The sequence below is a fragment of the Jaculus jaculus genome, chromosome 4, assembly GCF_020740685.1.
Source record: "Jaculus jaculus isolate mJacJac1 chromosome 4, mJacJac1.mat.Y.cur, whole genome shotgun sequence".
NCBI lineage: Eukaryota > Metazoa > Chordata > Mammalia > Rodentia > Dipodidae > Jaculus > Jaculus jaculus.
The window spans coordinates 165,590,941-165,618,536 of record NC_059105.1 but is presented as its reverse complement, the minus strand read 5'-3'; the positions used below and the strand labels follow the sequence as shown (position 1 = coordinate 165,618,536).

Sequence of the window (27,596 nt, the reverse complement as noted above, 5' to 3'; positions counted from 1 at the left end):
CTTTTCAAATAGTAATTAACAAATACTACAGGAAAGAGTTTTATTTTGTCAAGGTTAATCATACATTATCTTGAGATTATGCTTAATTACAGGTGACTCCAAAAATGTGTTCATTCACCCTGTACTCTTAATAAGAGATGCACTGATATTGTAGGATAGCTATGACTTTAAAAGGACTTAAAATAATAATAATAATGAATCTGTGAGACAAAGGCCAGCATAAACCATTAAAGGCATTTTTTAAATTTTCTAATTTTCTAACAGTTATTTCCTATTTTAAATTTGAAAGTATGCTTTAAGAGCTTATATTTTCTACCGTTTTTTAGTTTATAAAATACTTTGATCCTTGTTTCATCTGATGATAAAAATTGCTTGTGTTTTATGAGAAGTAATTGCCATTTAACCCTCGTTCAAAAGTTAAGAAAAGTTCACATCCTCCAATCTTATTCTTCTACCTTCTTACTGAGCAATCTGAACTTACTATACCCTCCTTGAGAAGTCTTCACTCATGATACAAAGACATGTCTGTAAATTTCGAAGAAGTCTTAGTACCATGGAAAGGTAAGGTGAATTTTATAAACAAATCCAGTCGTTTTGTAGTTCATATGTTTATGTGCATGGAAACAACAAAAGTATACAGAGTTAAGCCCATTTATATAGGTTAACACTAAAGACATTTTCCTGGTTTAACTTTTATCCTTTGATTCCCTCAGAGACATCATGAAAAACAACGATAACACAGTGGCTAAATCAACTAGAAGTCTCTTGAGCTTTATCTAACCTAAATCATCTATTCCAAATCATAAAGAGAACACAGAACAATAGTTTCAAGAAATCAAGCTTTGGTGCTATTTCAACAGCCATTACCTAAATTGGGTCCATATGGAAGTCAACCCTTGTTTTATTATATCATACTTATGAAATCACATGGTAAAGAAATGAAACCATGGGAATTCCATGTATCAATTCAAAATGAAATTTGAATCTCTTGATCTGTTTCCCTATTTCTCAAATAATATAAGACTTCAAAATTTTTCTGCATATCCTTTAAGTGCAGCCCTGGAAATTATGTGTAAAAGTGATGCCTCACCCAGTAAGGTAGTGATTTTCCCTTCTATGCACTTATCAAAGCCATTAAGCAAAAAAAAAAAAGAAAGAAAGAAAGAAGGGGGGGGGGGGAAGCAACAACAACAACAAAAAATAAAATGCAGTAAGATAAACCCAGGTCCTTTCAAAAACTAGCAAGTTAATCCACATGAGGGTCAGGAATGCAATTCTTTGGTATTTTTAAAAGCTTTCAGCTTCCCGGCAATGGCATTGCATATCTTTGGGGAACTGTCCACAGCAGGACTCTGCCAGCTCAAGTGTTTTTAGGAACCACTTGGGGGTCCTATTTGAAATGCAGCTTCTGATGCATTCAGTTTTGAAGGGACACTGAAGTGTTACCTGTAGCAAGCTACAAGTTGATCGTTCTGACACCCATCTGTGTACCACCACACTTATAGCAAAATACATATTGTATTTCTTGAGTGTGGCCCTGATTTGCGGTTTCAGTGTTAACTACATATGTGTGAGAAATTCATAATCTCAGTCCCTACTAAAGGCTTATTGATTCAAAAAACTGTGAAGGCAGTGACCACTAGGTTATGTTTTAATAAGCCCTACCTGTAAAGTAGATACACACTCACGTTTGAGATCCACTATCTTCAGAAAAAGGTTCCCTAGGGCTGGAAAGATTATTAAAGGCCTTTGCTTGCAGAGTCTGCCAGACTAGGTTCGATTCCTCCGTAGCCATGTAAAGCCAGATTCTCTCTCCCATGCATGCTCTCTCTCTCTACTGCCCCTTCTCCCTCTCTCAAATAAATGATTTTTTTTTTTAAATAAATAGGAGCTAGGTGTGGTGGTGCACGCCTTTAATCCCTGCACTCGGGAGGCAGAGGTAGGAGGATCACTGTGAGTTCGAGGCCACCCTGAGACTCCCTAGTGAATTCCAGGCCAGCCTGGACTACAGTGAAACCCTAACTCCAAAAACAACCAAAAAAAGAAAAAGAAAAAGGGGGCTCCCTAATGTACGGACATCTGGCTGCATGTAGCTGGAAAATCAGTGATCTGTCATGCTTATGTAGCACCTTGCAGTTCAACAAACTTTCCTTTTTACCCATCGAGACTTTCTTAAGTCAACCCTTAGAGTAACTGAAATAGATAGATTTAGCACTTTGTACATGAAACTTGCACCCAAAATAATTCAAGGATTTGCTCAAAGTCATAGCATGCAAGGAGAAATACAAATTTAGAGCCCAGACCTTCTGTGTCTTGGCAACACACAGGCAGCGTACTGAGAGAAGAGCACTGCCCAGAGGAGCAGCACCCCTCGGGCTCAGGGGATGACAGGGAGAGCCCTGAGTGCCAGCTCGTGCAGGCGCCTTCCTCTGAGGTGAGCCACAGAGGTTTGTACTTGGAGCGATCAGTGAGCCCGAGAAAATGTTCTTATCCTTTTGGGGTCCGAGTTGGCGACTGTGCAGAGCCAGCTTTGACTAACCCACACTCACTGAGTGAGCCAACGGCCCATCACTTCGCTTGTTCTCCCCCCTGCCCGTTCTACAAGCAATTTCATTTGAAGTCAAATTACATAAAACAGAAGAATTGCCTTTGCTTTGCATTGTGTGTGTATTTATACATACTTATGAGTTCTGTACTAAGAGAAACACAAAAATTCACAGTTTGCATTCATCTCCTGAGCTTTGTCTGCCTTGTTTCTTGGGCCATAAATGACAACAAACGATATAATTCACAGGTGCGTAAACATTCTTTAATAAAAATGAATGCAAAATGCCATATTCCTAGATGATATATAGTACTTTACACTCCATTCTCTACCACATATATTTAATGAAGGATTTTATGGGCAATGGATGAGCCTTAAAATATTAGTGATAGCTAGTAAATTTTGATGACCTTTAGTGATTTAGCTGCAGAGAAAGATAAGCTCATAATTGTCACATACTCTCATTGTAGACTCACAAAGTTTGTTTTCAAATAGGGAATTATAAGTAACAGAGAATCACATATTGTGTTAGGAGTTTGTTTGAGTGTTGAAACTTTCCTAGTGAATGTAGGCGTTGCAGCTGCCTTACAGAAAGGAAACCATTTTTCCCCTAGAAATTTACACAGATTCTTTATATTTTATTGTCAAATCATAACCTTTTTTTTTTGTTATTTCTTCATTGTTTTCCCATATCATAAAAATAAACAGGGAAGCAAACACGTACAATTTGGCAAAACTAAAACTTAAGTATCCTTCACTTCTTTCCTTAGTTTCTTTCAAAAGTCCTCATACTCATTGGGTGCATTTACATTTAAATTGGAAAAATGTTATCATCATAAAAGATTATCCTGCTATCATCAAAGAGGATTAGAACCATGAAAAAAATAGAATCAAGAATACTAAGAATATAGAATTCTGAGGATCACAATATTGTGGCTCATATATATGAAGATAATCAGTATATGTATGTATGTATGTATGTATGTATACACACACACACAAATATGTAGACCTAATCAGCATATATATATATATATATATATATATATATATATATATATATATATAATTTCAGTGATACTTCATATGCACATATATGGCAATACAATACATTGCGCAAACAACATTTTCTGACCATCTTTCCAGGTGTATACTGTTAATATTAAAAATGTGGTCAGTGGGACCATTAGGAATGAAAAGTTAAAAGTTGACTTGGAGCACTAGCTGTTTTCATCGTTCCATTGTTTCAGTTTATCAAGACTAATAAATACAGGGGAGTCTCTGTGGATGTCTGTGGGCAAGGCAGCAGAGTGCAAGGATGAGCTCTAGAAACTCCTCCAGTAATTAATGAAACCCTAGGCCTGTAGGGCTGGCAGTGAAGTGGGTGAGCTCTGTTTCAAACACACATGAGGCCAAATCATGAGTAAAGGTCTATCAAAAGGCAAAAGTCCCACATACTTTCTTCTGCATACAACGATCAATGCAGATTCTGGTTCATTCTACCTAGAAAAATGTCCAAGTACTATCGTTCTGCTATTTATGCTGGTCTGTGGACCATACTTTGGTTCTTTGTCCTTAGGATCGAAGTGAAGTTGTGGTTTTGAGTAGCTCCTTAGATAATGTCTCATAAAGAAAGACCTGGATTCTGGATCCTTCTCCAAGACACCAGTCGGACATACATAAAATGGAGAATATGAATGTTACCAAGAGGCTGATCTGTCTGTCTATCTATCTATCTATCTATCTATCTATCTATCTATCTATCTATCTGTATGAGTCAATTGCTCTGCATCCATCAAGTTTTATCATAATTTTATAGTTTCCATTTTGTCAAAAAAAATGATGACAGTAAATTGTTCACCCTCCTATCATGATGCACAATAACACCAAAGTTTGCCTCATAGAAAACCAACTATCAATTTATTAAGAAACTTGCTTCATGGAAGCAAGATGATGAAGGTGTCTGTGAGACACAGCATCCAAACTCTTGTCACTGGGGCCACCAAAGTTACAAATCTAGCCTATCTCTTTCTTGCTGCTGTTTCCAATTCTCCAGGGCCACAGTCTCTCTGAGAGAGTATTTTTCTACCCTTGCCATGGAACTCTCTCCACAGTTACTTCTAATAAAGCTACACCAGCCCAAAAGGAGAGCCTTGTCCAAGGCAAAGAAAATCAAAGAGGGCGTGCTAGGTGAGGCTGGGAGGTGATGGACTCTCATAGGTGACTAATTTGCATGTCCTGCCCTTCTATCTTCTTTCCTTGCAAATAAGTGGTTCTGCATTCATTTTCCCATCCCACCACTCCCATGTCTACACTACAACGATTAATAGAATGTAATACTTAAAAAAATAAAAATAAACTTCTCCCTCATTTCTTCTCAGCCATGGACACACAGAAACACATCTATATCATATATAGACATTTATGTAATGAGACTGCCTCTCCTAGGCATAGATTTCTATGGACGTGTCATATGAAAGTGTAAGAATCATTTTATTCTTCTGAATTGACACAGGTTTTTTTTTTTTAATTCTTAGATAATTATCATTTAGGATGTAGGCGATGCTGGCTTAGAAAGGCCTTACAAAGTTCACAAATTTTAGTAAAAAAAAAAAAATCTTATACATTATGTATTCAGAGTATTCACATTTCTCACATTCAATCTTATAAGCTGAAGGAAAAGTACTTTGAGGGAAACAAAACTGTATATATTTTCACTCGTAGAGGGTTAATGATATTGGGGAGTAGGAATGCTAGCAGTTGAGATGACACACTTTTTTGTTTGCGAAAATATTTTCTGCATTATGTCCAAATCCCTTTGCAAACAGATAAATTACTCTATAAATCTTATTACTCTGTGTAGATAAATCACACATGCAGGTTTACAAGACTGGAGAGCTACAATGGAAAATCTGTTTTCCATAGGAAGATCTTTGGGGTTCATAATCTTTCAAAGCTCAGGAAATGAAGAAGTACTTCCCCATCACCATTTTCTTAGTTCCTACAATCTGGCATGACACATAGACACAGACCACATACGCGCCATGCACACTACCACACCACACAAGCTCTCCTCTCTAACAAGACTGGAGCTCCCACAGCAGGAGAGTCTGCGACAGCCAACCAAATTTATTTCTGAGGAAAGAAAAGAAAACTTTGCTGTTGTAGGCAGCTCTGCTACAGAACTGCTCCCTGATGCCCCGGGGTTTATGCATTATCAGCTCCTTGCACACAGATTAGAGGTTTCTTTTCTATGGCATACTCTTTTTTTATTGCCACAACCAACAATATTAGCTAGATAGACAGGCTGACACCTGGTCATTTCATTTGGAAGAAATGAGATTTTAAAAGATCTCTGAGGAGAACATTTTTTTGTTCTTTTTATATTATTATCTGCCAAAAATTGAAGTAAAGCTGGAGATGCAAGAGTAGAGAGGGAGAGAGGGGAGGGGGATTGCATACAAAAAAAAAAAAAAAGAAAGAAAGAAAGAAAGAAAGAAAAGGAGATTGGAGCTTTTGGAAGTAGAATGACTCAGTGATACCCAAATCTCTGTAGCTCTCTGTCCCTTAGAAGGGTCAAACTTCCAAGGACTTGGGACTCTTCCTTTCCAAATTTCAAGCCCAAATTACATTCCAGAGTTTGGCAGAGCAGCAAGGATCTAAGACTTTGAAGTCAATAATCAATTTGAAATACCCATGCAATGCCAGGTCAATTCCTCCCCCACCTCTGTGCTTAAAATTTCCCTACTTAAATGCCAGCCACTGAGCTGGAACCCTCTTTTTTTTTTTTTTTTTCCACTTCTTCTTCTCCATTCTTGTGTCGATTTCTGCCCACACTCCAGAAAAGGCTCATAACCATACAAAGTTGTGAGATTGATTTATTGCCCCTGATGTCAATTCAGAGATCTTTACCCAAAGTCTACTGTCAGAACTAGGGCTAGGGCAGACTGCGAGCCTTGCTACGCAGCGCGCACACACACACACACACGCACGCACACACACACGCACACACACACACTCGGAGGCAAGGAGAAGGCAGCGCTGTGCTCTACTCTTGGAGAGCCACGATCCAACAAACTCTCCTTCCCGAATTAAAGAATCTCCACAAAACTCTCCATCGCCAAGCCTGAGCGAGCACTACAGGGGAGAGCGCCTCAGCCCCTGTGGTACAGAGTGAAGTTCTCCTTTCCTTGAGTCGAGAAAACATCTTCCAAAGACCACAGAACATTCCGCCAGCACCACTGGGCTCTAGACAGGGGACCATGATGCCTTTGAATTTTGTTGGCTGCTACCTCCTCCAGTCACTTCAGGGGACACACACACACACACACACACACACACACACACACACACCACATGCCAGGAGCCTGCAACACCAGGAGAGCTGGAGTTCAAGAGCACACACACACACACACACACACACACGCACGCACACACACTCACCCCGTGCCATGCGCGCGTGGCAGAGAAGAAAAAAAAAAGTTACCCGCCAAACCCTACCTGAGGATGGCCGTGTCCCCCTGCCTTACGGTGATGTTGTCGGTGCCTCGGTTAAAATCCACGCTGCGAACGGGCAGTCCTGTGGGAAGAAGGCAGAGCAGTCTGAGTAGGACCAGCGGCAACTGTTTGCGATCGGGCTGAACTCTGCCCACCATGGTGGCCTCGGCGGCGGCGGGCGACTTGGCGGCTGGACTGTCCGGAGGATGTGCGCGCTGCTGGCCGCGGGCGAAGCGGGCTCCAGGCGCGCGGCGCGCTCGCATCCACTGCCCCGGAGGAGGCAGGCAGGCAGGCCGGCCGGTCCAGCGCCCGGTCCCTTCCACTTTCCCCCCCTCCGCTCAGTCTCTCTCCTCTCTGAGACTCAACAAAGCCCACATCAAGCCCCAGGCGGGGGGTGCGGGGTGTGGGGTGTGGGGGTTGATGGTGGAGAGAAAGAGTGCAAAAGGAACACCAGTTTCCAAAGGGAGGCTACGAATACCCAACCCTCCAGAGGAGACGAAGGGGACGCGGTCAAGGGCAGGGGGGTGCTCTCCCTGGCCTCTGGGTGGCAAATCCTCCTGTGCTGCCAGCCTCTGGCCCGGGCTCCTTCCCTCTGGAAGCCACTTTCCCAGGCGGGCGGGCGGGCGGGCGGCGAGGGAGCAGGCACCGAGCCTGCCAGTGAGTGCGAAGAAAGCTTCGCCAGCAACCCAGGAGCTCTCTCCCCTCCTCCCTTTGCCGGGCTCTCCCTCCAGTCCCGGCTCGCTCTCGCTCGCTCCCTCTCTCTCTCTCTCCCTCAGCACCTCCTCCCCCACCCCTACCCTGCTGGTTTGCAACAGCCCCGCCACGTCACTCCCCCTCCCTCCCCTTGGCGTGGCCCCTTGTTTTGCACAACTGCCCCCTTCAACAGCAGCCAGCCTCAATGAAAGCCTGATGCGCCTTTGGGTTGTCAGGACAACAGCTCCATCGGAGGCCTGGCTGATATCCTTAAGAAGAGGCATCGGAGCTCAGAGGTACTGTTGAGGACAAGCAGGAAGGAGAGGGACTTGAGCTCCAAAAAGGCCCGGAGAGAGAGTCCTGGAAAGAGGGTGGGGGGAATGCAAACCTTCATAGATGGGGGAGTGATGCACATGTATAGGGAGGCACCGGGGTGGGGCGGGTTTGGGGAGAGGCTCTGGAAGATGGGCTACAGAATGCACACCCCCCTCGAGAAGGAACTGGACACCTGGGTCGTTGAAAGTCAAAGTTGATTTCAAAGTAACATTCCTGGCAAATGGCTTACTGTACCCACTCTCCTGGGCATCTTCTGTCACAGGATTTAATATAGTAATAATAATAATAATAATAAAAGGGCTTATTTTCCCTTCCTCCTTCATCCCCTCCCCTTCTTGGAAGCCCCTTGTGAAGGCTGGACTGGAGACAATGCTGGTATTGAGTGGTCTGGGTGTGAATGCTTGGCTTGTCTTTCCCAGTGCAGCCTCGCAGCTGATCCCTGATCCCTAAATCAACCTCACTCTCCAGGAAACCTGAAGCTGCCACATGAGAGACGGCATTTAGGGCCATCCCTTGAGTGGCACATTGCTGTTACTACCCAAATTCCTATTGGTACTTGCTTCTCAAAACATTCCTATTGGGGGAGACAGTACTTCTGGACATTTCTCATTTGCAAGGGGACCTCTGGCTGCTTGCAAACCCTCTCGTGAAAGCCAGACAGGTGACCGTCACTTGTCGCTCTTATACCATGACTCACCCAAGTGATGAGGTCCACCTTAGTCACTCAAGTGAGAGCCCCAAACTTCAAGGCACATCCCTCAGTACTGATATTGTGGATGAAAGATGGGACTGGACCAGCCCAGGATTTCTTTTCTGCCCTGGACTTTTTATGGTCAAACAAGCAAACCTCCACCCCCCAAAAAACACAAAGTGGTACAAAGCACTACAGAATGAATGAATGTAATAAGTCAGTCTGCTAATGCAGACTTTACATAACTCATTTCTCCTATCAGGAGCCAATGAAAAATTTCAGCTTCTTAAGGTCAGAAGCTGTCCAAAAAGAGAAGGGTGGAGCAAGGTGAGGCAACTAAGGGTCATTGTCCACAGGCTTCAACCAGAAAACCTTCCCTTGAACCTTCAGCATAATGAAACATTGTCTCCTTTAAGCTTTACTGCCCAGCGATTAGCCACCAGTTACCAGGTAAACATTTGCAAACTCAATTAAAAAGCCTCCACCAAGTTGTTTTTGAGTCTTCCCGTGACACCCTTACTGTCTGTAAGCAGGGTCATTTCCAGTAAGGGGTGGGGGTGGGGGGGTTCCACTGGTTACCTGCCTGCTCTGGACCACCTTCTGGGCAAAGATTCTCAACACCTATACTGACACACAGACAAAAAGATAATATATCTAGCCCTCTGATTCACATAAATGGTCAGCCAATTGTATCTGCAAGACAATCCAATCCATACATAGTAAAAGAAGCATGACTTGGAATCCTTATCAAACCTCACCAGAGCACAAAGCCTACAGAAGCACTTCCAGCGCTGACCCCAGATTGCCCCCCCCCCCCAGAATATTCAAAGACTTTCTCTGTAGTATTTCATCAGCTTAAAGGTAGATGAAATATTTCATATTTGGCGAAGACAAGAAGATCTTTTGTCTCTGAAGAAAACACGTTGAAGGATTGGAATCCGCGATGTCACAAACTTAAGGTTCATGAAGTTGATTGATTTTTATTTGTACTACGAATTCATTTCACATAAATCAAGGTGTCCTCTGACAGGGCTAATGCTTTGCCTCTGAGTTGTGCCTTAGTTATCTAAAACTTGAGCCTATCTTGTCATAGAACACGAAAATGGTTCTATCATGGAGCTAGTTGAATCACAAAAATCTAAAGGATTATGATTCTCTATATCAATGGGAAAATGAGTTTCTTGTGCTAATGGCGATGCTGCAGGAAGAGCATCTTGTCCCTCCCTTACACCACCAACAGCTCTGACCAGTCCTATCAGACATCCCTGCTCTCTGCGAAAGGATCCTTTTAGGCAATGGCTTAGACATACCATATGTTCTCCAGCTGCTTGGTGTTTCTCCAATGTCATGCGGAAGAAAGGAAATGTACAAGAGACAGTAACAGGGGCCTAAGAGGATCATGGACTTCTGATTACAGTCCTGGGTGTGTGGTGTGAGCATTGAGAACCCAGTGCATTCCTAGATCCTCTGGAGGAAAGGGTTAGGCTAACCAAAGCTGTTGCACTGCTTCCTCCAAGGGGACTTAATTCTGTATGAAGAAAATAATGTTGTTTTTTATTTGTTTGTTTGTTTTATTTCCTTCATCAACAGAGAAGTATGGTTCTGTGATAGCATATTACCCATGGAAGATGCAAACACTTGGCTATTAACTAATTTATGCACCAATAATCTCAACCACTAGTAAAACTTGACAGGTGCAGCAAGGGCCAAATGAAAAGTTTAACATGGAGAGAATGAAACAATTCACACGAAGTGGTAGGAATTTGGAGTTTGTAGTAAATAAGTCACATTTGGAGTAGGGTAAGTTACACTAATCAAGATTATAACTAATCAGAATTGGAATAGAAGTGCTTAACCTACTTATGAAGATAAAATCACAAGCACATATTTGTATAGAACAAAATCAAAAAGGCAATTAAAGATCTTTTAAAAATATCTTCATTAAACAGTCATGTTCCTGGGGCAACTTTTGTTAAACTTAATTGACTTCCTATGAGCACTTCAAGGAAAACACATTTTTTTTTATTTTTTTTAAGATTATATTATAGAAGTTCTCTAATTTAGAATGCTCAATAATTCATTCTAATTTAACCAGACTGGATCCCTGAACATTTCTAATCATGAAGTTTATTATGTAACTTAGTAACATAATAGAATTTACATCCAGGCAACAGTTTATTTATTTATTTATTTATTTATTTTTAATTTTCTGGGTTTTTTTTTTTTTTTTTTTTTTTTTTTTTTTTTTGAGGTAGGGCCCGAGCTGACCTGGAATGTAGTCCCAGGGTTGCCTTGAACTGCTCTGACTCACATGTGCTGGGATTAATGGTATGCACCACCATGCCTGGCAAGACAACACTTTAAATATAACTTCTTCAACAGTTGCCTCAGAAGGAATACTCTATGACTGATGAATGAAACAACAAAAGGAATGATTGAATCCCCACTATCATTCACATGGTAAACCTCACTATTTACAAAATAAGAACTCTACCTATGGCTACACTATCAACTTCCATGGTAGCAGTGTGGTCTCTCTGGACTTTCCCTCCTCACTCACTCATTGAGTCCTCCAGACTTTTTTTCTCCTTTATGATCTTCTACTTTCTAATAAATCCAGTAGTCACTCTGTAAAACTGAATGATGTATCTCACCCTTATGTTCATACCGCCCCCCAAAAACAACTACTCTAACATTAACTTCTCTGCTTGCTTTCCTTAGAGATGTAGAAAACAAAATGAAGAGATGAGTTTTTGCAATATATGGAAGTTATTTTTCTGGAATCACTATATGCATTCTTCGAAGTAGGCTGGCAAAAATGGACATACCTTTAGGTTATTTGTGAGACAACTGTGGCTGTTAGCCCTGTGAAATAGCCACCATTGCCCAAGTGAAATGGTCTTAATGAGTACTCCAAAATGATACACCACCTTTCCAAAAGAGGCGTTAGAACATTCTGGCTCTCTTCAGGGGCAAATGCTGTAGGAAAAACAAAATCTAACATCTGAGTACCCTAAGAATCACAAGTGGTATATTCTTCTGTTCATCTTTGTAAGCTAATGGGCTCACATGAAATCCAGATGCAGCCTGGGCTATATGCCTAATTTACGTACAACACATGCATTGTAGGCTAACTGTATCCACCATATTATTAATACATTTCTGTATATTCCTACAGTTGGGAGGTCTTAATAATAATATCATGCCTACACGGTACTTCCATAAGTGTAATGAACATTTCTAGATGAACTAGAAATGCAGAATTGTTAATATCTCTCCTTAAGGATCCCTGCCATGACATTCTCAATGATTTCATCATAATTTAGCAACAGTCAAGCATTTTTTTTTTTACACTTTGCACATAAGCATGGCACTTTCTCATGTGTTTCCTCTGCAATCTGGCACCACTGAATACAATGCTACTGTCATGTGCACCTCAATGCCTAACAAAATCTGGCAGCTCAAATTAGTTAAATAAAGTCCAGTTTCTTCTTTTAGATCCTTCAGTGATGTGAAATTCTCAGCTCAAACCCCGCATGGTGAGAGTCACTCTACGGGGTTTTCTCTTCGTGTTTGCCTTTGTGGCTCATTGTTATCAAATCAGTGTTCTGCCTCCAAGTATTTTTGCTCCCTTGTTCTATTTTTACAGCCATCAATGCTTGGATGTGTCCTAGTTTTCACAAGGTCTTTGAGATTCTTAAGCTGGTACTTGCATCCTCACAGTTCCCTTCTACTCTTGATTAGCCATAAGCATACCTGGGTTTTGCATTTACCATTACATTGGAATACCAATAAATTTATTTATTTCAAAGAAATGTGCAATTTGGTCCCTGGACTGACCTCCCCCCTCCAAAGGTTTTCCATTTTGTCACCATAATAGCTACTATGTGCAAGCAGGTGGCAATGCCTCTGCTCCATTCCTACTCCTTGTGATGTATGTGACCCATATGAGAAAAACTTGGCAATATCTGGGAAGATGTCAAGAAGTTCATCTGCAGTATAGCAAGTTGTTAGTATGGGCAAAAATCAGGCAATCCTATGCTCTATTTGAAGTTGTAGTGAATTGGAATAGCATTTCTGCTTCAGATTTCTACTGTCAGAAAAAGAGCTAAGAAAATGGAGGCTGGTTTGCAGTCCCATGCTTTCATATTTACAATAAGTTTATGACACACTCATCCATTCATCCAATATGTTTGTATTAAAATAGTAATGAATAAACAGAGACAAACCTTTGATCTTAAAAAAAAATGCCCTAGATATAGAAGTAGCTATTAGGGACTGGGCTTGTAGCTCAGCAGGTAAGGAGCACTTGCTGTGAAGCCATGAGTAAATCTCTCTTGCACCCGTATAAAAGGCCAGACATGGCCACACATAACTATGACCCTAGTGTTGCAAAGGGTGGAGAGAGGAGAATATCTGTGACTCACTTATCAGCCAGTCATTTCAAAATGTCAGTTCATGATTCAATGAGAAACTTTGTCTCAAGAAAATGAAGTGTAAGAGAGATAGACAAGGATACTAGACATTCTAATTTGGTATTCATAAATGGGCACACTGGGCATATTCACAGACATTCACCAAGTCATGCATCTGTACACACTCATATACTCACATAAACATGCACACATACACATACAAACACACACCAAAACATTTATATTAAACTGATAAATATCTATTTAAAGTAGGTTACGAACTATGAGTAAAGTGGGTTACAAAGTATGTGTGACAGAGAAAAAATGTGAATGTAAAGAATGGCATTTTGAAGAGATTTTACTTAAGCTAAATCCTAAAACTTGAGGAGGCTGTTATGCAGATATCAGAAAGATCTTTCTAAGTAAAATAAATGACATTTGTCCAAAGCTCCAAGATAAGAATGCATACATTATACATGAACAATGAAAGACTGTAAATTAAGTTTGTATATATGCTGTGGTGAGGAGGTAGGGAAAAGAACTAGATGAAATTTAGAAATTAAAGAGAGATCAAAATGAAGGGACCTCAGGATCAGAAATCTACATTTTATTCTAGTGAGTAGAATTGCCAATCAGTGGTTTTCAGCGAGGGCTTAATATAACTCAACTTATATTTAGGAAGCATCTTATGAGAAGGTGAGTATGGTGGCACACACCTTTAATCCCAGCACTCAGGAGGCAGAGGTAAGAGGATCTCTGTGAATTTGAGGCCTGTCTGGAACTACAGAGTGAGTTCGAGGTCAGCCTAGACATGAGTAAGACTTTGCCTCCAAAAAAAAGAAACAACAGAAGAGTGCTTCTTGAGTTCTATACGGACAACGGATTGTCAAAGAACACTAGTAGAAGTGAAAAATCCCAAATGTAGGCCATCATAGCCTCACAGTGAAAATTGGATTAGACTATTGAATGACAATTGAGACAAAGGCACAGTCGAACTGACCAGACTGGCTCATGATGGGAAGACGTTCCCTAATAACTCATGTTCTGTCGTGATAGGCCCTGGATTTCATATGTCAGCACTTGTCCTTATTGTATACCCTTGAGTAAAGCCAGCACTTAACTATGAATTGAAAGAAAGTCAGGTAGACTGTCACTAATATCTCCAGTTCTTGTTTTTCAAGTATAAATGTTACATATGTTTAATGTGGCTATTGCATGTTAATTTAATGTCAGTATTTGTTAACGAATAAGAAATATGCTTGGCATGGTGGCGCACACCTTTAATTCCAGCAGTTGAGAGGCAGAGGTAGGAGGATATCCAAGAGTTTGACGTCACCCTGAGAGCACAGAGTTAATTCCAGGTCAGCATGGGCAAGCAAGAGACCCTACCTAAAAAGACAAAGAAAAATTAAAAAGACTAGAAAATGCATAAAAGATAGGCAGATGCTATTTAATAGCTAAACTTCACCAAATATTTTTGTGTATATCTGTATTTATTTTTCAGGCAATAGCTATCCTGCTAAATTTAACTGGAATGCCTCGTTAAATATCTCGAGGCTATAAGTCATGTAAATAGCACTAATATGTTTTCTCTAGAGCTTACTGACAATATTGAGCTGCAGGGCAAGTCTAGTGCTGGGTCATTATATTATCCAGAGGGTCCCAGAAGTGAACATGCTTCAAAGTATCTTCCTTTCCTCCCAGGTCTATAATTTACATTTTTGTCCCTGTCTGCTTGCAGTAATAAATGTAGGAAGGCATGTTGCCTAGATGAGAGGAAAGGAGCTCACAAGCCATGTCTCGTCAGTCACGATGCCATACAGAAGGACATTCAGGAAAATAATCAATATATTTGAAAACGCCCTGCAACATGCACTGTGTTGATGTCCTACACTGACATCCTCTACCTGTGCGCAAGTCTGATTAACAAGGGAGCTAAAAACACTTTTATGAGAGGGACTGAACATTGAATTCGACAATTACAAACCAGGCCTATGTAACATGTGTTCCAGCACAGAGAAAGGACAAAATTAAACAATGTATTCGCCCAGTCCTTTCCTTGATGAAATCAGTGAAACAAATAATAAGAATCTGGATTTTTCTCAGGAGCTCAGGAACCTAAAACCAAAGCAGTGCATTTGGTGGAGCCAAAATGCAGTAACAGTTTAGAAAAGACAATCCAGAAGTTGTTTCCTTGGATATAAGGATATTTTAAGTACCCTGTGAAATCAGTGTGAGAGTGGAGAACGGTGCTACCTTTTGCCAAGGAGAGACACGAGAACCAGCCTGAAATGAAGAATGAAAATGAACCATTTAGTCGGGTTTGGAACCTGCCGAATGAAGAGTTCTGAATGTCTTAAAAAAAAAATAGTCATACTTCTAAGGCTGGGCAGAATGCTCAGTAGGCCAAGTGGTTATTGCACACATAGTGGGACCTGAGCTCAGATCCTCAGAGCGCATGTCATATGCTGGGTCTAGTGATACATGCCCGTTATCTCAGCGCTGGGTAAGCAGAAGCAGGGAATCCATAAAAATCACTGGCTAGTTAGTTTAACCAAGCCAGTGAGTTCTAGGAGTCTCAAAGAATACAGTAATACGGTGGGCAGTGATTGAAAAAGGTGCCAACATTGACCTCTGGCCTTGACATGCACAAGCACATTCACACACCTGTGCACCTACACAAACATGTGCCCACACACAAACGAACATGCATGTATACAGTCAAAGCAATGTTCATATGAGAAGAATCGTCCCATTTCATCTCAATTAGAAGGCTACTTTAGGTTGTGAGAGAGCAAGGGGAAGGACTGGAAATCTTAGCAGTAGAAAGTAGAATGAAGAAGAAAGAGTGAAAATAATATTCTTAAAGGGTTGTTGAAGTAATAATGAGAAAGAGACAAGCATTTGCAATACTGCTCACTAGTGGGTTTCTAATAAAACTGAAGAAGGAAGGGCCTTTCCTCAAGAGGTTGTATTAACTGAAAAGACAAGTTGTAGATCAAGCTGTAGGGGTAGAGATGGCAAGAAAAAAAATAAATCATAAATTGACTTTTGGCAAGTTTGGGGGTCAGTGAGGTGGTTGACAAACATGATAATGATTTTGACCTTTATTCAGTATGCAGTAGAGAACCATTAATGCCTTTGAACAAGAGAATGACATAATAAGATCTGTGTTTTAAGAAAACAACTCACTGGAAATGGTGTGCGTATTTATTAGGACAAATCCAACTCAGGAAAGATTAAAGTTGGTGAAATAGAAACACAAAAGAGATAAAAAAAAAAAAATTCCTGAAGGATGTCAATGCAAAAAGTGATCGGAATTGTCAAGTAATTGAGTATAGTAGTAGAAGAAAAGAAAGGACTAAGGAATTCAAGCTCATTCTCTCTCTGTCTCCTCTATCTCTCTCTCCTTTTCTTTTTTTCTGCTTAAAGTCCAGGATGATAAAAATGGGAACACTGAATTTAAAAAAGCAACTTTCAGAGGGAATTTGGAAGTTCTACTTTTGGAATTTTGGGCTGGTTCCTAAGTTGTTACCCAAATAGCATGAACTTCCAGATGGACAAGCTCAGGAAGCTTTCAGAGGAAGGTGACATTCTTCCCAGAAGGGCCCTCTCAGAACTGTAATAATCTGAGCCCACAGAGTCTCACTCTTCCCCCAGATTTTTGCTTGTCTTTTTTTTTCTTCCCTCTCTTTTGTATTTGCATAACTCCAACATATGTAGATAACATGTGCACAAGTGAACAATTGACAACTAATGAATTTCATTTCAACTTTTAAAAACATATGACCACATAGCAATTAAACTGATTTCTGTTTCAAGAAGTTGTCTCCCTCTGCTGGTTATACATTGAGGTATCATGGTGCTTATTAACCACAGTCATAGGGAAAAAAAAAAAAAAAAAAAAAAGGATCCAAGAATAATTTGTCTTGTACAATTATAGGGCTCTGCAGCTCAAAATGATAGTGACAGACAGAACTTTAATGTTATCGTTACTGTAACTCTGTGAGGTAAACAGTGCAAGCATTATGACTTCACTGCTCAGAAAATTAAGACTCCGAACCAGTATGCTCTCGTATGAAATTAGGGAGAAAAATCAGGAAGTGTATGGAATTAGAATAAGTGTACAATGCTAAAGCTGGAAGAAATACAGAAAAATCGTCTTGCTTTCCCCTCCAACCCCACCCCACTTTATAGTAGAGACATGGAAACCTGGTGTTTACACAGTTCTTTAGGAACAGAGATTAGCATTCATAGAGCTCATCTCTGAAAGCAGTACTCCTTCTATTGTGTCCTGCCGCCTGCCTGATAATGCCGATGCTAATCCTTCCCAGCAGCACGGAAGCATTGACATGGGTAGGCTTGGCTGTACATTGCAAATGCCCGTTTCCTGGATGCCAGATCCATGTTGTATCAGTACAACCCATGGCTACATCCAATTCCTAAGACCAGAAGAGTCCAAGGCAAGAGCCAAAACAGAGCAAAAAGGAATGTGTTTCACTTGGACTAGCAGATGCCAGGCATCTCTAACCACTATTTACATAGGACAGGAATATCTACTTGGGGGGAGAGGGGGCTCTACAATTTTAGATGAGGTTTAGAAATGCCAAGTACCCCAGTTTGTGTGAGCCTAGGAGGAGAAGCAGAGCCCCTCGCTCCACGCATACCCCTGCCTGGGCTCTCTTATCTTCCTCCTTCTACGTCTTCCCCAGACACTCTACAATCGCTTTCTGGCTTTGCTTGGCATTCTACTGTCCAGCATTGCTTCCATCCTTCATGAATATTCCTATTAGCTCTTCATAGAAACAGTCTACAGCTTTTCTAGGCCTATGAATACTATACAAGGGTATTTCCCTGAAGTTGGTGATTTCTAATATGCTAAAATATGTAGAGAAAGACATTTAGAATAGAAGAATCTTTTGGTGACATGCTTCTTCCTGTCAAAAGACAAATATATTTAGGCCAACAATTGTAAGGGTACTTTAAGTTCTTTAAGTTTTAAATATAGAGACTGGGCTAGCGGAATGGCTTAGTGGTTAAGGCACTTGCCTGAGAAGCTTCAGGACCCAGGTTTGGTTCACAAGGACCCACATAAGCCAGGTGCACAAGGTGATGGGTGAGTTTGGAGATCATTTGCAGTGGCTAGAAACCCTGAAGCACCCATTTTCTCTCTCTCTCTCCCTCCCCCAAATAAATGAATAAATAAAATATTAAATATGGAAATTATATATGCTACTTTACTTAACTCACTAAACATAATTCTGGACTTTGAGAAAAATGCCCAAATACTCAGACTACCAACTCAACACACTGTACTTGTTAAAAAGTATTTTTTTTAACTCTGTGTATCATATGTACCAGACATCAGTAGGGAATAGAGCAGTAACTTAATAATAGTACTGATATTTGAATATAAAATAAACATATCAATATGAATTAATATAGACCTTTATAAATTATTCAATAATCATACTCTTTCCAATACACATGGGCAATATTACCAGTAGCTGTGTCCAACAAGAGTTTGTCAGTTATAGCTTTCACAGAGCCTTAATTTTTCCAGCTGCAAAATTAGAATCTTCTTTCTTCTAGGGTGTTCTCTTTTCCTATTTCAAGAAAGCATGACAGAGTATTGATCTGAGGATAGAATCAGGATGATTAGTTGCCTCAGAATCCATTTGTGATGTTTGGAAGCCATGGGAATGAACTGATATGAAGAATATTCACCATTTTTGGAGAATTGGGTTGTAGGAAGAGCTTTGATCTAGGAAACATCTAGCTTAGATATAGGAGCCAGGCCGCTTTGAGAGGTAGGTTGGTAGGTAAAAAGATAAACAGGTGAGAAAATCCAGATTGTGACAGAACAAGGTAGTGAGTGATCACAGGCAGTGGAACGGTAACATGTGACTCAAGCAGCAGAGCATGCTGGAAGCAGTTGTTTCCTGAGAGAATAGTTTAATATTAAACTCATTTGGAACAACTGAATACAGATGCTTTCTCTTATATACATTATAATATACAAATTAAAATTATTTTCCTTAGGGTAATAATGTTCACCTTGCTATAAAGAAACAATACTCTGACAAATTGCAAATCATTGTTCCTCCTACCAATTTGAATGACAACATTCCTGGTTTGTGATGTGATTAGCAATATAGCTTGTTGATTGCATTAAATAGCAAGGATTGACTGATTGCCCACTATGTGAGTGATACTCTGAAAGGCCTGCTGGAACTGTTCCTAGATGTCATTATGATAAGATTTATTTGTAATAAGGAATTATGTGGTCTGGTTTGAAAAGAAAAAAAAAAACATATAGTTTGTGGTGCATCATTGAATATGGTATAGAATTAAGTCTTAAATATTGAAAATGCTATATACTATATACCAAGAAATTCAAACAAGCAGAGATCACTTCTACCTTGTATATGATAATTAAAATACTGGGCAATGAAGCCACAAAGCACAGGGGAAGGCTCTTGCCTGCATTCATAAGGTGAAAGTGAAGAGTCTAAAAAGAGAGGCAGAGAAATGAGTGGGTGATGCAATGTAATCTACTTGATGCTTCTGTGTTCACATAAAGGAGGCCATTCAGCTCTCCACTCCACCTAGAGGGGAGGTTTGCCAAAAGGGGTAGTAGCTGAACTGTGTATTAAAGAATAGTAATCTAAAACTTAAAAAAGAAAAATGCAAAAGAGTTAGTAATCTATGAAGGTGGGTCTGAAGGTTTGCATGTTGGTGATTACAAAAGTGGGAGAGAATTTCATAGTGCTAGCAAGAGAAACAAGCACCTAAAGTTAGGGACCAACATCTCAGAACAAGGTAGTGGGGCAGAGAAGAAAGTGTCCTGGCCAGGTGAAGATTTGTGGCTAGGGAGTACAGATCCCCTCCTTTAGATAAGGAGATGGAAATAGGTCAAGTGCTGAAAGAGACAGGGGAAGCAAAAAATCTCACTTGAAGGTTTGAATAAATACCTGTTTGTTTTCTTGGGCAAGTTCTTATGGGTAGTATTTTGGCGCAGGAGCAGTATAAAATAAATGACCCTGCTAGGAAATTGCCTAAGTGACTTAGAAATCTGGTGGGAAGAATGATAGAGGAAGAGGCAGAAGGAGTTGTTGACTGAGCAAGAAGAGGAAGTGGGTGAAGAATGTCATCCAAGGTGACACTACCACCCCCTGCTCCTGGGTTACTGGAGAATGGGAGCGCCCTTGATGGAGATCAAGGACTGAGGAAGTAGGAGTAAGGCTACAGCAGGGTGACCAATGACTCCCTCATCAACGTCATCCCTGCCACTTGGCTGTCTACTGCTGTGAGATGGGAGCATGCCTGTTAATGGGTTTGGCTGCATTAGTCACTCGCTGTGACTTTCCCAACTGTGCATAATTAAGAATGAAAAATTGTAAGAACCATAAACCATATGATCCTTTCACTGTTGATACTTACATTTGTTAGCATTTATAAATAAATTGCCATTAGATTCTGATGTCCACTCTCTAAAATGAGACACAAACTTTCAATATCCGCATAGTGCCTGTGTCTTATAGACCTTGCTCACTAAAGGTGACTGTCTTAGAATTGCTTTTCCAATAACTGTAGGTGTTGTTTACCAGGTGTTGCAGTCAGGTTCACATTGCTGGTAGAAATCACCCAACCAAGAGAAGATTGTGGGAAAAAGAGGTTTATTTTGGCTTACAGGTTTGAGGGGAAGCCCCATGATGGCAGGGAAAATTATGGCATGAGCAGAGGGTGGACATCACCCCCCTGGCCAACATAAAGTAGACCACAGCAACAGGAAAGTGTGCCAAACACTGGCAAGGGGAAACTGGCTATAACACCCATAAGCCCACCCCCGACAATACACTCCCTACAGGAGGCATTAATTCCCAAATCTCCATCAGCTGGGAGCCTAGCATTCAGGACACCTAAGTTTATGGGGGACACCTGAATCATACCACCACACCAGGTCTCATTAATCTCACCCTTAGACTCAGGTAATCCAAAATATTACTGGCTACCCTCACTGAATTTGGCTGTTCATCATCTTCCTTTTTCCTAAACAGTCTTAAACATTTCTTTATCCAAATCTATTTCAAAATGGGGCCAGATCTTTTAAAATTCTATATATTTCTAAGATGCTTTTAAACACCTACGTTACAAAATAGTTTTCTAATGATAAATAAATAATATGTTATATCAAGGAATATATATAGATATAGATATATATGTACATATGAATGAAAATAAAAGTTAGATTAAATATTGTAGAATAAATCTACAAAAGCTATTTTTGAAGACAAATTTATTTTTTAAATACTTTATTTGTATTTATTTATTTGAGAGAGAGAGATTAAGAATGAGAATGAGTGCTCCAGGGCCTCCTGCCGCTGCAAATGAACTCCACCTTGTGCATCTGGCTTATGTGGGTCCTGGGGAATTGAACCTGGGTCCTTTGGCTTGTAGACAAGTGCCTTATCCATTAAGACATCTCTCCAGTCCAGAAATGGATATTAAGGTAGGACCTTACAGTGGAATATAGGATTGAGAGTCATCAAGGCAAAGTGAAACTGTGTGTGTGTGTGTGTGTGTGTGTGTGTGTGTGTGTGTGTGCATGTGTGTGTGTTCATGTATATCTGTGCGTGTTCCCAAGGCTGAAAGATAAAAAACGTAGTAGGTTCTAGGAGTTGCACTGCAAGTCGGGTGTGGCATGTTGGTGTAAACAAACAAAGCAGGAGCAAGAGGAATGGTTCCTGGAACGCTACAGAGGCAGCGAGAATCTCCTTTCATTCACAGAGCACAACGTGTTCTCTCATTAATCTTCACTCGACACCTTATAGCACCCCAGAGAGCTCTTTGGTAGAAAGATGTTATAAATGTCAGGTATTAAGATAATAAACATAGAAACAATAATAGTTATTCAGGATCTTTAAATAGAAGGAGGAGGATGCTGGTAGTTGTTACTAAGTGGTTTGGATCAATATCAAAGGCCGATCAGAACTCAGAGTAGGGAAGGGCCAAGACATTCTATGTGTGAGTGCAAGGAGGAGAAAAGCCTCCTGAGGGTAAAAGTAGTGTCCACTCCAAACATGCCCACTTCCTGGTCCAAAACTCCAATCAGCCCATCACTCATTCAACAGATTGCTACTACATAAATAGAGGGATGAATGCTCCAAGGAGAAATTATTGCAACACATGATTTCATTTCATCCTCCTCGTCATCATTGTTACAATGCCAGATCATTGTAGAAATTTAAGGATATGCCTGATTTTCTTCCTGGTAACCAATGGGATTTATTGTTTGAAGGATATTATATAATACAGCAGCTAATTCAGTTCAGTATAAAATGCTGATATTGCCCCAATATTTTATACATGCAAGAAAATGCCTTCTGGTAACCAGCCTAATTTATCATTTTTCCCATGAAACATTTGAATTTCATATTGAAAGGAGACAGTAAGTTACAAACACTGCACTTATACAGATACACATGCAAATAGTTATCCATCACAAATATACCAATAGTGGACAATTAGCTACCTAATGTCCAGTCAGTTATTTGTTCAGTGAATCATTATTAAAACTCTAACATGAGGGCTGGTGAGACAGCTCAGTGGCTAAGGTGCTTGCTTGTAGAACCTAATGACTAGAGTTCAATTCCCTGGTACCCACATAAAGCCAGATGCACAAAGTGGTGCATGCATCTGCAGTTTGTTTATAGACTGGAGGCCCTGGCATTCTCTCTCTCTCTCTCTCTCTCTCTCTCTCTCTTTCTCTCTCTCAAATAAGTAAAAGCATATTTTAAAAACACTCTAACATGAACTAGAGGTTGAATTCCAGCTTCCTTTTCAACAGCACCCACACTGCTTCTTCATGGGACCACCAAGATACCAGAAAACTGAAGAGGAAACTTTGGTCTGCAAGTTTTAGCAAGATGTCTGTGTCAATCTGTGGTACAACACATAATTTTTTTAAGCTTTAATTTTCATATTTGACAAATGAAAAATCCTGCAGCTATCCAGACACAAACAGAAGGCTTGGTATCGTCGCTGTACTTCCAGCCATCCGATTCTCTGTCACCTTCAAGCATGCTTCCCTGCTGGCCTCTCATCCCCCTTGCCTAGGCACAGTCATGCAGAGCATTATAATGGACTATAGACCAGTGTCTTCACTCTCAGACATGCCTTTCCTTATCTGAAACTTAAAGAAAAAAGTATGTCCTTAATTTTTTTATGGAGACAAGTCAAAGTTTAATTCCCCAAATCTTGGTGTTTCAAAACAGCAAAGAAACTTAGAGTGAAGGCATATTGAGCACACAACTACTGTTCCTCATAATGTTTTCCACCATATGACATAAAATGTAATGTAACTTTGGGCTGGAGAGGTGTCTTAACCTTTAAGGTGCTTGCCTGTGAAGCCTAAGGACTGAGGTTCGACTCCCAAGAACCCATGAGCATAGTGGTTCACACATCTAGAGTTCATTTGCAGTGGCTGGAGGCCCTGGCTCACCAATTCTCTCTCTCTCTCTCTTTAATAAATAAACATAAAATATTTACTTTAAAAGTAATGGAACTTAAATATCTCCTCATAAATTATTTCTGTATCTCCTAAATCATGAGTTTCAAATCCAATGAGTTTAATTGCATCCTCCAAGGTTTTGTCATGACCATCATAGCACCCGGCTTTTTCATTTTTCACCTTGACTAGCTGAGAGCATATGGTATCAAAGGTCTCACTTAAGATCATACAGCAGATCACAGTGAGCCAGAATGAGAAAGCCTTTCTTCTTATTATAAGTTCAGAAGTCTGAAATGCACCGATAGTCAAAGGGGAATATATATACATATACATATACATATACATATACATATACATATACATATACATATACATATACATATACATACATACATACATACATAAATATATACATATATAATGGTTCACACAATGTGCATGTATGTGTGTATACCTATGTTTGGTCTATTTCCTTGGGTAGAAAATGTGAAATCCTCTCTCCTCCCTCCAAAATCCTCCCTTTAACTCTCCTTTCTTCAGTTAGTTCCCACTCCTCATCTTCAGCCCAGTTCCAGAACCTTCTCTCCCTTCCTGTGTGCTCCATTTCAGGCAGCACCCCTTGTTTTTCCACCCTGGAAAGTAGTACTTTTATCAGTTTGGTAGTACAGCTGTCAGCTACATGCAGTTATGCCTGTCCACCTCAATGGACTACATTATACAACATTTCATTAATCCCTTAAGAATAGGAACTGTGGTTTTCATGCCTTTGAATTCATGGGACCAGCACAGTGCTTATAAATGGTCCATGGGAGTTTTTTATAAAAATAATATAGTTCGGGCTGGAGAGATGGCTTACCGGTTAAGGCATTTGCCTGCCAGGCCAAGGGACCTGGGGTTTGATTCCCCAGGACCCATGTAAGCCAGGTACACAAGGTGGCACAGGCATCTGGAGTTCGTTAGCAATGGCTAGAAGCCCTGGCATGCCCATTCTCTCTCTCTCTCTCTGTGTCTCTGCCTCTTTCCTTCTCTCAGATAAATAAATAAAAATAAAAATATTTTTAAAAATTACAGTTCAATTTTATGAAGACTTTAAATAGAGAAAAATCTTACCCATTATAGTTAGTAGTTTTGCTGCTAAGTACAGCTCTACTGAAAATAGGACATTGCACTTTACTTGACATCCTTTGGAATATTTAGAAAACATAAAAATATGAACATGATTATTAATATTATATACTTATGATTAAAAGATATTTTGTGGTATGTTATAGGTGGGCTGAACATTGTTTTCAAAATCAACACTACCCTTCCCACTAGATCTTATTGTGAGGTCTCTCTAATTTCACATGACCTATCGAAATCTTCTGGCTGTGTAGAGACGAACTTCTGCATCCATTCATAGCTCTTTGTTAAGGTCATCAGGGTCAACCTGGATTTTCAGGACTCATTTTAAGCAGGTGACACTTCAGTCAATGATCTGTTCATAGCCCGAAGATGTGCTGGTGGGGACTATCTTAGCTATCACCGCTACTTTTAAATGGTTAGAAATATATTATTTAGAAAAAGCTATAACTTCAGAATGTGTAGCTGGGACATTTGTGGACAAGATCAAGTAAGTAGGTTGGGCCATCTAGTTCAACTGTTCCTCTGATGACAGAGAGTACAAAATCACCTAGACTAAGCTTAAAATCCAGACCTCCTTAGGTAGAAATATAAGAGATTTAGAAAAGTGGGGCTGGAAGAGGTGATCACAGAGAATTGGTCCTGCATAACCTTGTCTGTTTTCTGCTCTGTTTCCACTTTATTTACTCCCACCTTTATTAAATACTAAATGCATGTTTAACCTAGTGTCCACTGCTATAATGTCTCTTCTCTAGAAAATTTCATTTAAAAATATGTTTCTTCTCTTTCCTTTGTCCTTATAACCCCATATCATACATTGAAGAATAAAGAATTTAAAGGTATTTTTAAAGAAAATATTTAGTTATTTATTAGAGAGAGTGAGAGAATAGGCACCCCAAGGCCTCTTGCCTCTGCAAATCAACTCCAGATGCGTGAACCACTTTGAGCATCACAGCTTCGTGAGAGTGCCAGGGGATTGGACCCAGGGTACCAGGCTGTGCAAGCAGTGCCTTTAACCACTGAGCAATCCCTCCTATAAATCTTCAGTTACTCCATTAGTGGTGTTTAAGACTAAACCAGTAAATTATTCCTATTTACTTTTGACAAAGAATAGAAATTAAGCCTGAGGCTGTACTAAGTCTCAGGTAAAAAATTTGATGGAAGTCTGAGTTCTTGATCTAATGAATATGATACCAGAGTAAGGAAGACCTAAGTACCAATTGCTGTCTCTATATATGTAACCTTAAATTTAATCCCAATATGTTTTTGTTTTATACTCAGCTACTGGGCTCCTGAAGATTCAGAAATCTCTGCTTTGCATTTTGATATATTTAATTGAGACAGATAATGGAATCTTAAACAGGAGTACTGAGTGTGGGAACATAAGGTAACCCTCCTAGTCCTTCATTAAAACTGGCATAGGCTTTGAAGGCTAGAGACATTAGTGGGAATGTGGAGATTTGGAGTTCTGAAGCAAAACCCCCAACATGATTAAAGCAGTTAGAAAAATCAGCAGATGCTCGTCAGTTTGGAGCCAAACAGAAATTGTTGATGGATCAAATTAGAATGAGCCCAGAGGCTTTGGGAAAACAGTCTTAAAAGGTAAATTATTTCAAACCATGGGTGTCAACTATAGCTTCATTTACTTAACACTGCCCTGACTGACCTCATCATTCATGGCAATCCTTTTCCAGGCCTGTTCAGAAGTCCCAGCTGGTCTTATCTCTAACCCCTCCTCAGCCGAGATAGTCTGTGATCAGCGGTCCTCACTGATACTCCTCTGTCACCCACACTCAGTAGTCCAGCAACAAGATCTGACTTTTGATAGGACCCTAACCCCTCTGTCATATCCTCCGAGAATGCCTTCACTAATATCAACTCTAAAATCCAGCACCTCAAGGGCAAAACCTAAACAATCAGCCAGTAACTAGGTCCTCTGAGTCCTTGGCAATGCTGAGACTTCTCACCATAGAATATAATTAGCAGGAATATTTCTGTGATAGCATTTAAATCATTTATCAATTGCAGACACATCAAACTTCCAAGTGCCAGATACTTAGTCAGATGCTAGAAAAGCAAGGAGTGATCACATATATTCCTGGGCTCATAATTTCATTGAACGCATCAACAACTTAGCATACCAAATGTGTGTGTTACATTGACGATGGTGGTAATCTTGGGATATGCACACATGAAAACCTATCATGTTGTACACTTGGAGTATGGACCTTATGGCCCAATATTTATGCCTTAATCAAGATGTATGGCTATTTTGGACTTAGCAGTTCAGGCATTTGCCTGCAAAACCAAAGGATCCCGGTTTGACTCTCCAGGACCCATGTAAGCCAGATACACAAGGGAGGCATATGAATCTGTAGTTTGTTTGTAGTTTGGCTGGAGGCCCTGGTATGCCCACTCTCTCTCTCTCCCTCTTTCTGCTTCTTTCTCTTAAATAAATAAATAAAACTAAAAATTTTTTTAAAAATGATGTATGGTATTTTCAGAGCTGTCCTTTGGCGAATTTATTACCAAAAAGTACTCTGAGGGCTGGAGAGATGGCTTAGTGGTTAAACGCTTGCGTGTGAAGTCTAAGGACCCAGGTTTGAGGCTCGATTCCCCAGGTCCCACGTTAGCCAGATGCACAAGGGGGTGCACGCGTCTGGAGTTCGTTTGCAGGGGCTGGAGGCCCTGGCGTGCCTTCTCTCTCTCTCTCTCTCTCTCTCTCTCTCTCTCTCTGTCTCACTTTCTCTCTGTCTGTCCCTCTCAAATAAATAAATAAATAAA

The 27,596-nt window shown here is 40.3% G+C and overlaps 1 protein-coding gene across 3 annotated transcripts in view; it reads right to left on the bottom strand.

Moving 5' to 3' along the window:
- The window catches only part of LOC101603243 (limbic system associated membrane protein), a 2,270,239-nt gene that overhangs the window by 664,792 nt on the left and 1,577,851 nt on the right, over positions 1 to 27,596 (bottom strand). Inside the window, exon 3 of one of the 3 annotated variants that reach the window (XM_045146785.1) lies at positions 7,046 to 7,124. In XM_045146785.1, coding sequence (XP_045002720.1) covers positions 7,046 to 7,124 — 79 coding nt within the window. Of the gene's footprint in view, positions 1 to 7,045; positions 7,278 to 27,596 lie in introns of those variants that run through there. The other 2 variants (XM_004666854.3, XM_004666855.3) reach the window with 2 other exon arrangements.